This window comes from Salvelinus sp. IW2-2015, linkage group LG22, assembly GCF_002910315.2.
Source record: "Salvelinus sp. IW2-2015 linkage group LG22, ASM291031v2, whole genome shotgun sequence".
NCBI classification, from domain to species: domain Eukaryota; kingdom Metazoa; phylum Chordata; class Actinopteri; order Salmoniformes; family Salmonidae; genus Salvelinus; species Salvelinus sp. IW2-2015.
Window position 1 is genome coordinate 5,304,806 of NC_036862.1, and position 12,727 is coordinate 5,317,532.

At 44.9% G+C, this 12,727-nt stretch overlaps 1 protein-coding gene across 1 annotated transcript; it reads right to left on the reverse strand.

Moving 5' to 3' along the window:
• Nucleotides 1-714: 714 nt before the first annotated feature.
• On the reverse strand, nucleotides 715-8,317 carry LOC111982579 (ATP-binding cassette sub-family G member 4-like). The gene is made up of 13 exons (XM_024014166.1): nucleotides 8,204-8,317; nucleotides 7,397-7,529; nucleotides 6,967-7,017; nucleotides 6,682-6,827; nucleotides 5,824-5,947; nucleotides 5,428-5,542; nucleotides 5,066-5,211; nucleotides 4,810-4,908; nucleotides 4,434-4,602; nucleotides 3,814-3,914; nucleotides 3,512-3,670; nucleotides 3,120-3,238; nucleotides 715-1,603 (listed from the first exon to the last, which is right to left on the reverse strand). The coding sequence occupies exons 1-13, from the start codon at nucleotides 8,257-8,259 to the stop codon at nucleotides 1,378-1,380; spliced, it is 1,644 nt and encodes a 547-aa protein (XP_023869934.1). The 5' UTR covers nucleotides 8,260-8,317; the 3' UTR covers nucleotides 715-1,377.
• Nucleotides 8,318-12,727: the final 4,410 nt, after the last annotated feature.

Consider the following 12,727-nt stretch of genomic DNA (forward strand, 5'->3'; position numbering starts at 1 on the left):
GGATGACTAGACTGTAATGAAGGTTTATGTAAAACAGGCATATTATTAAAGGTCAAATACTGTCATTTTTATCTCAATATCAAATCATTTCTGGGTAACAATTAAGTACCTTTTACTGGGATTATTTTCAATAAAAATTGTCAAAAAGAAACAAAAATAGCTTTTTACCAAAGAGCAATTTCTCAAGTAAGAATTTTGCTAGGAATGTCTTGGACTGATCTGAGTGGGGAGGGGAAAACAGAAAACGAGCTGTTATTGGCAGGAAGGTTTGGAACTCTCTTTCTTATTGGTCCATTAACTAATTTASCACCTGGTGATTTCACCAGGCAGGTCAAAACTCCATCCCACCAAAACTGGCTGAAATTTCAGGTGTTTCCCCCCCCCAAACAGGTCTTACACTAAGAGGACTATCCTCATTTTCACAATTTCACAGTATTATTCCAACCTCATAGTGTGGAATTATATATAAAACACAGGAAATGACGGTTATGACTGCACTGGGCCTTGAAAGTCATCCATTGTTAGGTAGAAGTAAAGTTTGAATGTTGCATCTCTGGTTATACTATAAATATATACATTACTGTGGCAGTGGAGACAGGTTTAGGACTATGTTTGAGGATAATATTACCTCTTTAATCTATTACCCAAACTAAACTCAACAATGTTGCATACATACATACATACAGTACAGTACATCACATCATGTAGAACATGAACAGTTAATTGATTAGAGTTGATTAGAGAAACCAAAAAATATATAATTAGGAGAATCATCCATTTTAGAGAAAGGTACATTTTTCAGACAGTATAAAAACAAGTTAATAGCCTAATAATGTACAGGTTTGTTTTTCATACATTGTTATCAGGTAAAATAAGTCATTTATTTTCTAGTTCTCAAAACCATAACTAAACCGTAGATGTGAGTGAAAGATAGTCGGAAGAAAAGTGAATAGTTCAGTTCAGTTGAGGCAATTTAATCAACACATGATTACAATACTGATTAATCCTGTCTTTAAAACCAGACACACTCCAGTGCAACAGTAGAATGTCCTCTGGCTATGCCAAGCCTAAACGATATGTAAACATTCTCTGTTTTTGGTTGTTCCTGCAGGTCAGTCCTTTGAACAGTCTGTGTGCCCTCATCAGTACTACCCTACTGTACATAGAGATGCTTGGAGTCCTACTTGCTGAGGTAAAACATTTATGTTTGTTAGATGTCTCTTCTCTGGTCCCATCATGACTTCAACAGAGAAAAGTGATATATTCCAGTTTTTCCAAGCAGCGATTTATGGTATTGATAGATAAACTGGATGTTGAACCCACGTGGTCCAGTACAATAGCTTTGCACAGAACAGGGCGGGTCCTTGCGGGTGAGACCTATCGCTCCGACTTGACCTTGTAGCGCAGCACTAGGTAGGTGGCGAATCGGAGAATCACGAAGAAGATCCCCAGAACGATGAAGTCCATGTAGAGCTTGGCGTCCTCCACGTCCAACAGTTGGAGGACCTCCTCAGGCTTCTGGAACTTACACACTTTCCCCGGACAATACAGATCGGTACGGTTCATCCCGTATATGGACAGGATCACCCCCTCAAAACCGTACCTGGGAGGCAACACAGACTAATTGGTCTAAAATCTAGATTAAACCAGATGACAGGTACCCGCATTGTTATTATTTACAGGTCAATACAATGCAAAGATGAAAACAACCACAGTCTTCCTGTGCATTGCGACATTTTACCCCCCTCTCTCTTTTCATATTTTATTGAGATAAGCAGGCATGAAGTGAGTAGTGGAGACAATTATAGGTACAGTAGCAAGAAAAAGTATGTGAACCTTTTGGAATTACATGGATATCTGCATAAATTGGTCATAACATTTGATCGGATCTTCATCTAAGTCACAATAGACAAACGCAGTGTGCTTCAACTAATAACATACAAATTATTGTATTTTTCTTTTCTATATTGAATACGTCATTTGAACATTCACAGTTTAGGTTGGGGAAAGCATGTGAACCCCCTAGGCTAATGTCTTCTCCAAAAGCTGATTGGAGTCAGGAGTCAGCTAACCAGGAGTCCAATCAATGAGATGAGATTGGAGATGTTGGTTAGAGCTGTCTTGCCCTATAAAAAACTCACAAAATTTGAGTTTGCTGTTCACAAGAAGCATGGCCTGATGTGAACCATGCCTTGAACAAAATAGATCTCAGAAGACTTAAGATTTTTTGACTTACAGTATATAAAGCTGGAAAGGGTTACAAAAGTATCTCTAAAGGCCTTGGTGTTCATCAGTCCACGGGAAGACAAATAGTCTATAAATGGAGAAAGTTCAGCACTGTTGCTACTCTCCCTAGGAGTGGCCGTCCTGCAAAGATGACTGCAAGAGCACAGCGCAGAATGCTCAATGGGGTTAAGAAGAATCCTAGAGTGTCAGCTAAAGACTTAGACATTTCTGGAAGATGCTAACATCTCTGTTGATGAGTCTACAATATGTAAAACACTAAACAAGAATGGTGTTCATGGGAGGACACCAAGGAAGAAGCCACTGCTGTCCAAAAAAAAGATTGCTGCACGTCTGTAGTTCGCAAAAGAGCACCTGGATGTTCCACAGCGCTAAAAATATTCTGTCGACAGATGAAACTAAAGTTGTGTTGTTTGGAAGGAAAACACAACACTATGTGTGGAGAAAAAAAGGCACAACACACCAACATCAAAACCTCATCCCAACTGTAAACTATGGTGGAGGGAGCATCATGGTTTGGGACTGCTTTGCTGCCTCACCTTGCTATCATTGAAAATGAATTCCCAAGTTTATCAAGACAGTTTGCAGGAGAATGTAAGGCTATCTGTCTGCCAATTGAAGCTCAACAGAAGTTAGATGATGCAACAGGACACCAACTCATTAGACAGAAGTAAATCAACAACAGAATGGCTTGAACAGAAGAAAATACGCCTTCTGAAGTTGCGCAGTCAGAGTCCTGACCTCAACCCGATTGAGATGCTGTGGCATGACCTCAAGAGAGTGGTTCACATCAGACATCCCAAGAATATTTCTGAACTGAAGCAGTTTTGTAAAGAGGAATGGTCCAAAATTCCTACAGCACGAGTGGGACATACCTGACATAGGACACATAGGAGCTCCATTGCAGGTACTTGGGAATGGTGTCAAAGTTGACAAAGAAGCCAGAGAAGAGAAGGACAGGAATGGCAGTGACGGGGCCGACGAAAGTGGCCACCTGTGGAAAGATAGACAGGTAGAGGGGCTAATGGTCTCTACACATTGCAAGTGACAAGTCATTTAATGGTGCTCGTGGACAAAAGTAGATCTGGTTGTTCACGCAAACATATGGCAAATTAAGTCACTACGTTGTTTAGGTTGCGCTAGGGTAGTACCGACTAGGAGACACATACCCATGAAGGCTACATGTGCCAATACAAAGTGTTAAGAAAATTAGCTAGATGGTGAAACATTAGCATTAGTTAGCATTTAGTTAGTTCCAGCAGGGTACCTGGAGGTTGGTGGAGGCAGCACCAACCAGGAGCCCTAGTGACTGGGCTACTAGGGCCGTGCAGATGGACAGGGCCAGGAAGAGCAGGAAGCGGGTGGCCTCCGGAGGCTGATCTGTCATCCAGTACACTATACTGCAGTACATGACGGGGCAGAGGACCTGGGGAAGAGCGGGCCGTACTGTACATAAACACTGGGTGGCACTGCTGTATCTATGTTGTATTATGCTGTTGGGGTTCTCTGAGACACACACACACACACACATTTTGCTGTGTGCCTGCTTTGTTTGGATGACCATCTCACCTGGAATGGAATGTCAGCCATGGTCTTAGCCAGATAGTAAGCCTTCAGGCTGTACCAGTAGTTTAGATGTTCCCTCAGAAAAACGGACATCTCCAGAGGAACTGCAGGTCAGACATTACGAAACGGCAGACAAGAATTAAACAGTCTGCATTCTTTAACGTACTTACCAATGTCATGGATCCTAGGAGATCCCTGGGAAACGATGACGTTTGTTGCTGAATGGACTATCTAATGGACTACCCTGACTAAATAAATCAAGGTGAATTGACATTGGTTTTAGTTAGCCCAGCGGAGTTAACAAATGCTTATGTGACCCTTCAGGGTAAGCTAGCTTGTTTAAACCTAGGGTTAATGATAGCCCTGGGGCCTAGGCTAAGAACATGCATCGTGAAAAGACTTACAGAGACAGAAAACTTTGGTTGCATCCCAAATGGCTTTATTCTATTCTATTCTCTATTTAGTGCACTACTTTTGACCAGGGAATAGGGTGCCATTTCAGGACGAAACCATTGACTGCAAAGTTCCTCCCGGTGAAGCGTCAGTACACACGTTGAATGCCTATAAGCTTAAAACAATACTGACTAACGAACAAGTCCCACCCCACAATTCGGTCGACTCACATGTGAGCACGGTGGGCATCAGAGCTCCGAACATGAGGAAGAGCATGGAGAAGAAGAGGAAGCCTGTGTTGTTGAAGACTTTGCTGGCGTCGTTGCCAATGTTCAAGTAGAGCAAGCCGATCAGTACTCCTATAGAGATGTGGGACATCAGCCTTAGGTGTGTCAACACCTGAAACAGAAACGCCCTCCTCTCTTATACAATTCACTCATCCTCATTATAAGCATGCTCAATGGAGAATCTCATTTAAAAGTGACTTGTCCACTAATCCATGGCTAGGCTTAAGACTAGCCCAAAAAGTTGATGTATACACGCGTGCTATTGCTACCTGTTAGCGCCCAGCTACCCGAGGAACCCCTTGTAATTCGACTCACATACCTGGTCTCGACATATTGTTATCAACGTTCTATTGAAGAGAATGCAAAACTGTGTCAGAGTGCTTGTGGCAAATGAATGGCTCTCAATGGCTCCTGAGTCCTGTGAAAAGAGACAGACAGGGGGCATGTCAAGACAAAACAGAGGGCCACTGTCTAAAGTCTGAGTGTGTGTGTGTGCGTGAGTGGGTGTGCGTGTGTGTCAGTGAATAGGGCTTATTCCTTAGTGATTCTCAGTTGTGTGTAGCATTAGTACTCACCTTGAGGCACTTTGTTGGACAAACAGCGGATGTGTCTTTTTTGTCACATGAGTTCTTCTTCTCCTCTATGGCACACATTCCACCCTGGGCCGCCTCAAACAGAACAGGATTCCAATCTCCATACTCCCCCGATGCCACTTCGATGACTGGGACAGAGAAAATCCTGTTAACACCTTCTATGAATACCCTGTTACTAAAATAAATTATGCATAGCTAATAAAGGCAATTTAACTGTATTTTTAAGGCATTATGAAGAGGGTATTAACGCAACCTGGCAGAGGTATGCAATGTGGGGCAAAAGACAAAGACATTTAACGGATATTAAGTGTGTGTGCTCTGTTCTGAGGTCCCATTGAACTCACTGAAATCTGCCGGGTTGTGATAGGTGGGGCAGTGGAGCCCCAGGTTCTTCAGATAGGGGATGAGGTATGGGACGGTGCCTTTGTATATGCACTGGCCCTGACTCAGGATGTACAGCTGTGGAAGGACAAGACAACACATCAGGTGGAGAGAAAGACACAGCTGGTCCGTGGGTGGGGACCGGAGTTTTTCCTGATCACGTGACCCTACCAGAAAAAACTCGGGGCTTTTATACAACTAGGGGGGCCTGGAAATGTTGTGGTCTGGTCGGGTTACAGGGTTAGGAAAAACTCCTCCCCACAACCAGGGGACAACTGCCACAGCTCCGTATTGTCTCTCCGTGTTCATGTGTTGTCTAATCATTTGATGGAAGTGGACAGAGAGAGGCCTGTTTGTACCTTATCAAACATCTCAAAGAGTTTGGCGCTGGGCTGGTGGATGGTGCAGATGATGGTGCGTCCCCCCAGGGCTAGAGATTTCATAAGAGAAACCACTTGGTAACAGGAGGCACTGTCCAGACCACTGGAAACAACAGCCATAGACAGGGAGAGAGTCAGGGAAGCAGGACCAGCAGGATACCGGTAGTTGACAAACAACCTCTATTTCAAATGAATATGGAATGTACTTTATAACACTACGGGGTTATATGTCCAATTTACTTCGGCCCCAAAACTCAGGCTACTGATGGCTAAATAATTACAATTTAATTCAATTCCATACAACTTTATTAATCCCTGAGGGGCAGATAGAAAGGCACTTTCAGTGCATGGCTACATTTCCCATATTCTGAGGGGGAAGGGGGATTTAATCCGTGGTGGAGGTGGAGGTCACGTTACATCATCAGTAGTGTCATGCCTACTCCCGCTGCCCCTCTCCAGCGCTCGACATCGCCGGTCTACTAACCAGCGGTCCTGGCACCATCATGACGCACACCTGGACCTCATCATCATCTTGATTACTCTCCCTTTATTTAGCCCTCAGTAGCCTCAGTCATTAGGCAGTACTGGTTTCGTTCACGTTCAGTACGCTTCTCCTGTTTTGTTTATCTCCCTTCTCTTATCATTAAACGTACCTTCTGCACCTGCTTCCTGACTCCAAGCGCATACGTTACAAGTAAGACCAGGAGTTTTTCCTCCAGGCCTTAGATCAAGTTACACTGCCACACGACACCACCAACAAGAATGTACAAGGGTTTATCTTATCTTGTCCCATAGTTGATGGATCAGGTGGACATGGTGACATAGTGAGCCTCTTACCTGGTTGGCTCGTCAAAGAACATGACTGGGGGATTGTTGACTAGCTCAAGGGCGATTGCCAGCCGTTTACACTGCCCCCCAGATAGGGAGCTGGTGCGAGTGTGAGCACACTCCTGGAGCCCTAGAGCAGTCAGGATCTCATTCACCTACACACACACACACACACACGCAAGCACACGCACCCACACACACACATTGTCTACCATTAGTAGGTAAACACAAATCACAGTCGTATGTATAAGTCGTATGTATAATCTGCAAGTTGTTCATTTCTGTCCAACTCACCAGTTCTTTTTTCACGTCCATAGTTTCACTGAGCTTCAAGTTGGCCGAAACCTGAAACAACATCAAATCCATAGAATACAGTAATTTAGCTATGTTTTCGCCATGAAAATGTACGATATCCACTGAAAATGTACGATTTCCACTATTCACCCTGCAGTACATCCAGTGGATGGCAACAGTCACCACTTTCTTCTACACCTCACATTAGTCCATCATTGCTGCATAATAACAAACCACAAACATACAACCTATTCTACCAATAAGAACATGTGTCTGGGTCATGTTCATTAGGCACCAAACGGAAGAAAACGGACTGAAACAGGGAGGGACTACCCAGATTTGTCCAAGAATAATTTTTAGTTTTAAGTTGCAAAACGTTTTAAAATGTTTTCAACTGTGTGCCCTAATGAACACGACCCTGTGCTCTCACCATCATGGCTTCCCGGACAGTGAGGTGCAGCAGCAGCATGTCATCCTGCATGATATAACAGGACATCTTACGAAACGTGCGGAGATCTCTGGGTTTCCCATTCACCAAGATCTTCCCTTTCATGCCTGTTTCCCTAAGGAGGACACACAGGAGTGGAGAATGGACAAATACAAATGTATTAATTTGATTACTCCTGGTGCAGTGACATGTTGATTGATAATAAACACACAGGTTCAATTCCATCAAACACACATTATCTGTGGCTCTTTTCCCATGGTCAAACACATCACACAATTGTTTAAAACATCCCAAAATGGTTTTGGGTACTGTGAAAACCTAATACTAGGTACTAGACCTTCCTCACAGTTACTTTAGATGCTTCCAGTTTTTACAAAAATAATGTTATGTGTGCAGGCAGACGTTTGTAAACAAAGACAATGAGTTAATGTTCCAATCACAGTGGAATGAAACAGAGCAGGAAGACTTTTTGGGAAATTGATGTCAGATAAGAGGTGTTTGTTTAAAATGGGGATGAATACTTGAATAAGCAAAAATAGTGCTTGCAGGTAGTGTAAGTTATGCAAAAGCAGTGCAGAGCCGTTGCTGAGAGGTAACGTTACCCGCTCATATGCACATGTAGGACCCCTAGAGACCGGGATTCAATTCCTGCCTCAACCCTTTACACCTATCTCCCTCTCACTTTCTGATATATCTGAATAGAACATAAAAAATATAGGTACGGTAGACTGGTGTTCCATTCTCCTTAAAACAAAAAACTATGCAAAAGAATGATAACAGCCCTCTCACCTGTAGCCAGCCAGGATGTTCATCAGAGTGGACTTGCCGGCCCCTGAGGGCCCCATGATTCCAATCAGCTCTCGGCTGCAGAACCTCCCCGACAGGCACTTAAGTAAGGCTTTAAAACCTGGAAAAAGACCAGACACTTAGAAAATCCCTCAGAGAGATCAGTGAGATTGTATTGTGTAAGGAATAGGTCCATCTATGCAGTGGTTTAAAGTACTTAATTAAAAATACTTTAAAGTACTACTTAAGTAGGTTTTTTTGGTATCTGTACTTTGCTATTTATATTTTCTTTTACTTCACCACATTCCTAAAGAAAGTTATTCCATACATTTTCCCTGACACCCAAAAGTACTCATCATATTTTTAATGCTTACTTAGCAGGACATGAAAATGGTCAAATGCACTGACAAGTTGATTAATTTCAGTAACAAATCAAATCAAATTGTTTTAGTCACATGCGCCGAATACAACAGGTGTAGGTAGACCTTACAGTGAAATACTTACTTACGAGACCCTAACCAACAATGCAGTTTAAGAAAATACGGATAAGAATAAGATATAAAAGTAACAGTAATTAAAGAGCAGCAGTGAAATAACAATTGCGAGACTATATACAGGGGGGTACCGGGACAGAGTCAATGTGCAGGGGCACCGGTTAGTTGAGGTAATATGTACATGTAGGTAGAGTTATTAAAGTGACTATGCATAGATGATAACAACAGAGAGTAGCAGCGGTGTAAAAGAGAGGGAGGGGTAATGTAAATAGTCTGGGTAGCCATTTGACTAGATGTTCAGGAGTCTTATGGCTTGGGGGTAGAAGCTGTTTAGAAGCCTCTTGGACCTACACTTGGCGCTCCGGTACCGCTTGCTGTGCGGTAGCAGAGAGAACAGTCTATGACTAGGGTGGCTGGAGTCTTTGACAATTTTTATGACCTTCCTCTGACACCGCCTGGTATAGAGGTCCTGGATGGCAGAAAGCTTGGCCCCAGTGATGTACTGGGCCGTTCGCACTATTCTCTGTCGTGCCTTGTGGTCGAGCAGTTGCCATACTAGGCAGTGATGCAACCCGTCAGGATGCTCTCGATGGTGCAGCTGTAGAACCTTTTGAGGATCTGAGGACCTACAGTTGAAGTCGGAAGTTTACATTCACCTTAGCCAAATACATTTAAACTCAGTTTTTCACAATTCCTGACATTTAATCCTCGTAAAAATGCCCTGTCTTAGGTCAGTTAGGATCACCACTTTATTTTAAGAATGTGAAATGTCAGAATAGTAGTAGAGAGAATGATTTATTTCAGCTTTTATTTCTTTCATCACATTCCCAGTAGGTCAGAAGTTGACATACACTCAATTAGTATTTGGTAGCATTGCCTTTAAATTGTTTAACTTAGGTCAAACTTTTTGGGTAGCCTTCCACAAGCTTCCCACAATAAGTTGGGTGAATTATGGCCCATTCCTCCAGGCAGAGCTGGTGTAACTGAGTCAGGTTTGTAGGCCTCCTTGCTCACACACGCCTTTTCAGTTCTCCCCACAGATTTTCTATAGGAGTGAGGTCAGGGCTTTGTGAAGGCCACTCCAGTACCTTGACTTTGTTGTCCTTAAGCCATTTTGCCACAACTTTGGAAGTATGCTTGGGGTCATTGTCCATTTGGAAGACTCGTTTGCGACCAAGCTTTAACTTCCTGACTGATGTCTTGAGATGTTGCCTCAATATATCCACATCATTTTCCTGCCTCATGATGCCATCTATTTTGTAAAGTGCACCAGTCCCTCCTGCAGCAAAGCACCCCCAAAACATGATTCTGCCACCCCCGTGCTTCACGGTTGGGATGGTGTTCTTCAGCTTGCAAGCCTCCCCCTTTTTCCTCCAAACATAACGATGGTCAATATGGCCAAGCAGTTCTATTTTTGTTTCATCAGACCAGAGGACATTTCTCCAAAAAGTACAATCTTTGTCCCCATGTGCAGTTGCAAACCGTAGTCTGGCTTTTTTATGGCAGTTCTGGAGCAGTGGCTTCTTCCTTTGTCACGAACCGGCTCGGATTAACAAAATATATTTATTAACTGAAGTAAACTAAAGACAATTAACAATGGTGTGTGTAGTCTGTAATCAGTAGTGTAATTGAGTGTTTGCATGCATAAATGTGATAATGAGGGGTGTTGAAAGGTGCCAAAGCAAACAAACGGCCGCAAAAATGCCACAACCAAAATCTATAAGTGTGTCTGCATGGAGAGAGTCTCTTCAATGAATGGGGAAGAGGTGTATTTATGGGACACGACCCTCCCGGCTCCGCCAACCGGCATCCTATTAAGGAAAACAAGAACAAAGAGAAAGAATACGGCAGACAAAGTGGGAGGGTCGTCACACTTGCTGAGCGGCCTTTCAGGTTATGTCGATATAGGACTCGTTTTACTGTGGATATAGATACTTTTGTACTTGTTTCCTCCAGCATCTTCACAAGGTCGTTCGCTGTTGTTCTGGGAATGATTTGCGCTTTTCGCACCAAAGTACGTTCATCTCTAGGAGACAGAACACGTCTCCTTCCTGAGCGGTATGACGGCTGCGTGGTCCCATGGTGTTTATACTTGCGTACTATTGCTTGTACAGATGAACGTGGTACCTTCAGGCATTTGGAAATTGCTCCCAAGGATGAACCAGACTTGTGGAGGTCTACAATATTTTTTCTGAGGTCTTAGCTGATTTCTTTTGATTTTCCCATGATGTCAAGCAAAGAGACACTGAGTTTGAAGGTAGGCCTTGAAATACATTGTAACGGTAGTCGTCATATTCCTCCTCCTCGGATCCTCGGACGAGGAGAGGCGAGAAGGATCGGACCAATACGCGGAGTGGTTAGTGTTCATGATGAATGATTTATTATAACGGAAAAACTGAACACTGAAAATACAAAACAAATAAACGAAGTGCAGAAAACAGACAGTACCGTGTGGTGAAAAACACAAACACGGAAACAAACACCCACCAAACACACGTGAAACCCAGGCTGCCTAAGTATGATTCTCAATCAGGGACAACGATTGACACTGCCTCTGATTGACAATTCATACCAGGCCGAACACAAAAATCCCAACATAGAAAATCAACCATAGACAAACCCACCCAACTCACGCCCTGACCAACTAAAATAAATACAAGACAAAGGAAAACAGGTCAGGAACGTGACAAAACCCCCCCTTAAGGTGCGAACTCCGGGCGCACCACCATAAATTTTAGGGGAGGTCTGGGTGGGCGTCTGTCAACGGTGGCGGCTCTGGCGCGGGACGTGGACCCCACCTTAACAATGTCTTTGTCCGCCTCCTTACGCCCCCGTGGCCTCCTCCTAACAACCACCCTCCATGTACGCAGCACCGGACTAAGGGGCAGCTCCGGACTGAGGGCAGCACCGGACTGAGGGGCAGCACCGGACTGAGGGGCAGCACCGGACTGCTCTGACGGTGCTGTGCAGGCAGGCAGCTCAGACAGTGCTGGGCAGATGAGAGACTCTGGCTGCGCTGGAGAAGAGGAATGCTCTGACAGCGCTGGACAGGGTGGAGCAACTGGGGAGAGAACCCGGAGAGACAGCCTGGTGCGGGGGGCTGCCACCGGAGGACTGGTACGTGGAGGTGGCACCAGGTATACCGGACCGTGAAGGAGGACACGCGCTCTTGAGCACCGAGCCTGCCCAACCTTACCAGGTTGAATGATCCCGTAGCCCTGCCAGTGCGGCGAGGTGGAATAGCCCGCACTGAGCTATGCTGGCGAACCGGGGACACCATTTGTAAGGCTGGTGCCATGTACGCCGGCCCGAGGAGACGCACTGGAGGCCAGATGCGTTGGGCCGGCTTCATGACACCCGCTCGATGCCCACCCTAGCCCTACCAGTGCGGCGAGGTGGAATAGCTCGTACTGGACTAAGCACGCGTACTGGGGACACCGTGCGCTTTACCGCATAACACAGTGTCTGACCAGTACGACACCCTCTCACTCCACGGTAAGCACGGGGGAGTTGGCTCAGGTATCCTACCCGGCTTTGCCACACCCCGCGTGTGCCCCCCCCCCCCCCCCCCCAAGAAATGTTTGGGTCTGACTCTCGGCTCCCAACCGCGTCGCCGCGCTGCCTCCTCATACCAGCGCCTCTCTGCCTTCGCTGCTCCAACTCCACCTTGGGACGGCGATATTCCCCTGGCTGAACCCAGGGTCCTTTGCCGTCCAGGATCTCTTCCCAGGTCCACGAGTCCTGTGTCTTCTGTTGCTGCTGCCGCTGCCCTTCTCCACTCCGCTTGGTCCTTTGTTGGTGGGTGTTTGTGTAACGGTAGTCGTCATTTCCTCCTCCTCGGACGAGGAGAGGCGAGAAGGATCGGACCAATACGCGGAGTGGTTAGTGTTCATGATGATTGATTTATTATAACGGAAAAACTGAACACTGAAAATACAAAACAAATAAACGAAGTGCAGAAAACAGATACAGTACCGTGTGGTGAAAAACACAAAAACACGAAACAAACACCCACCAAACCAACACGTGAAAC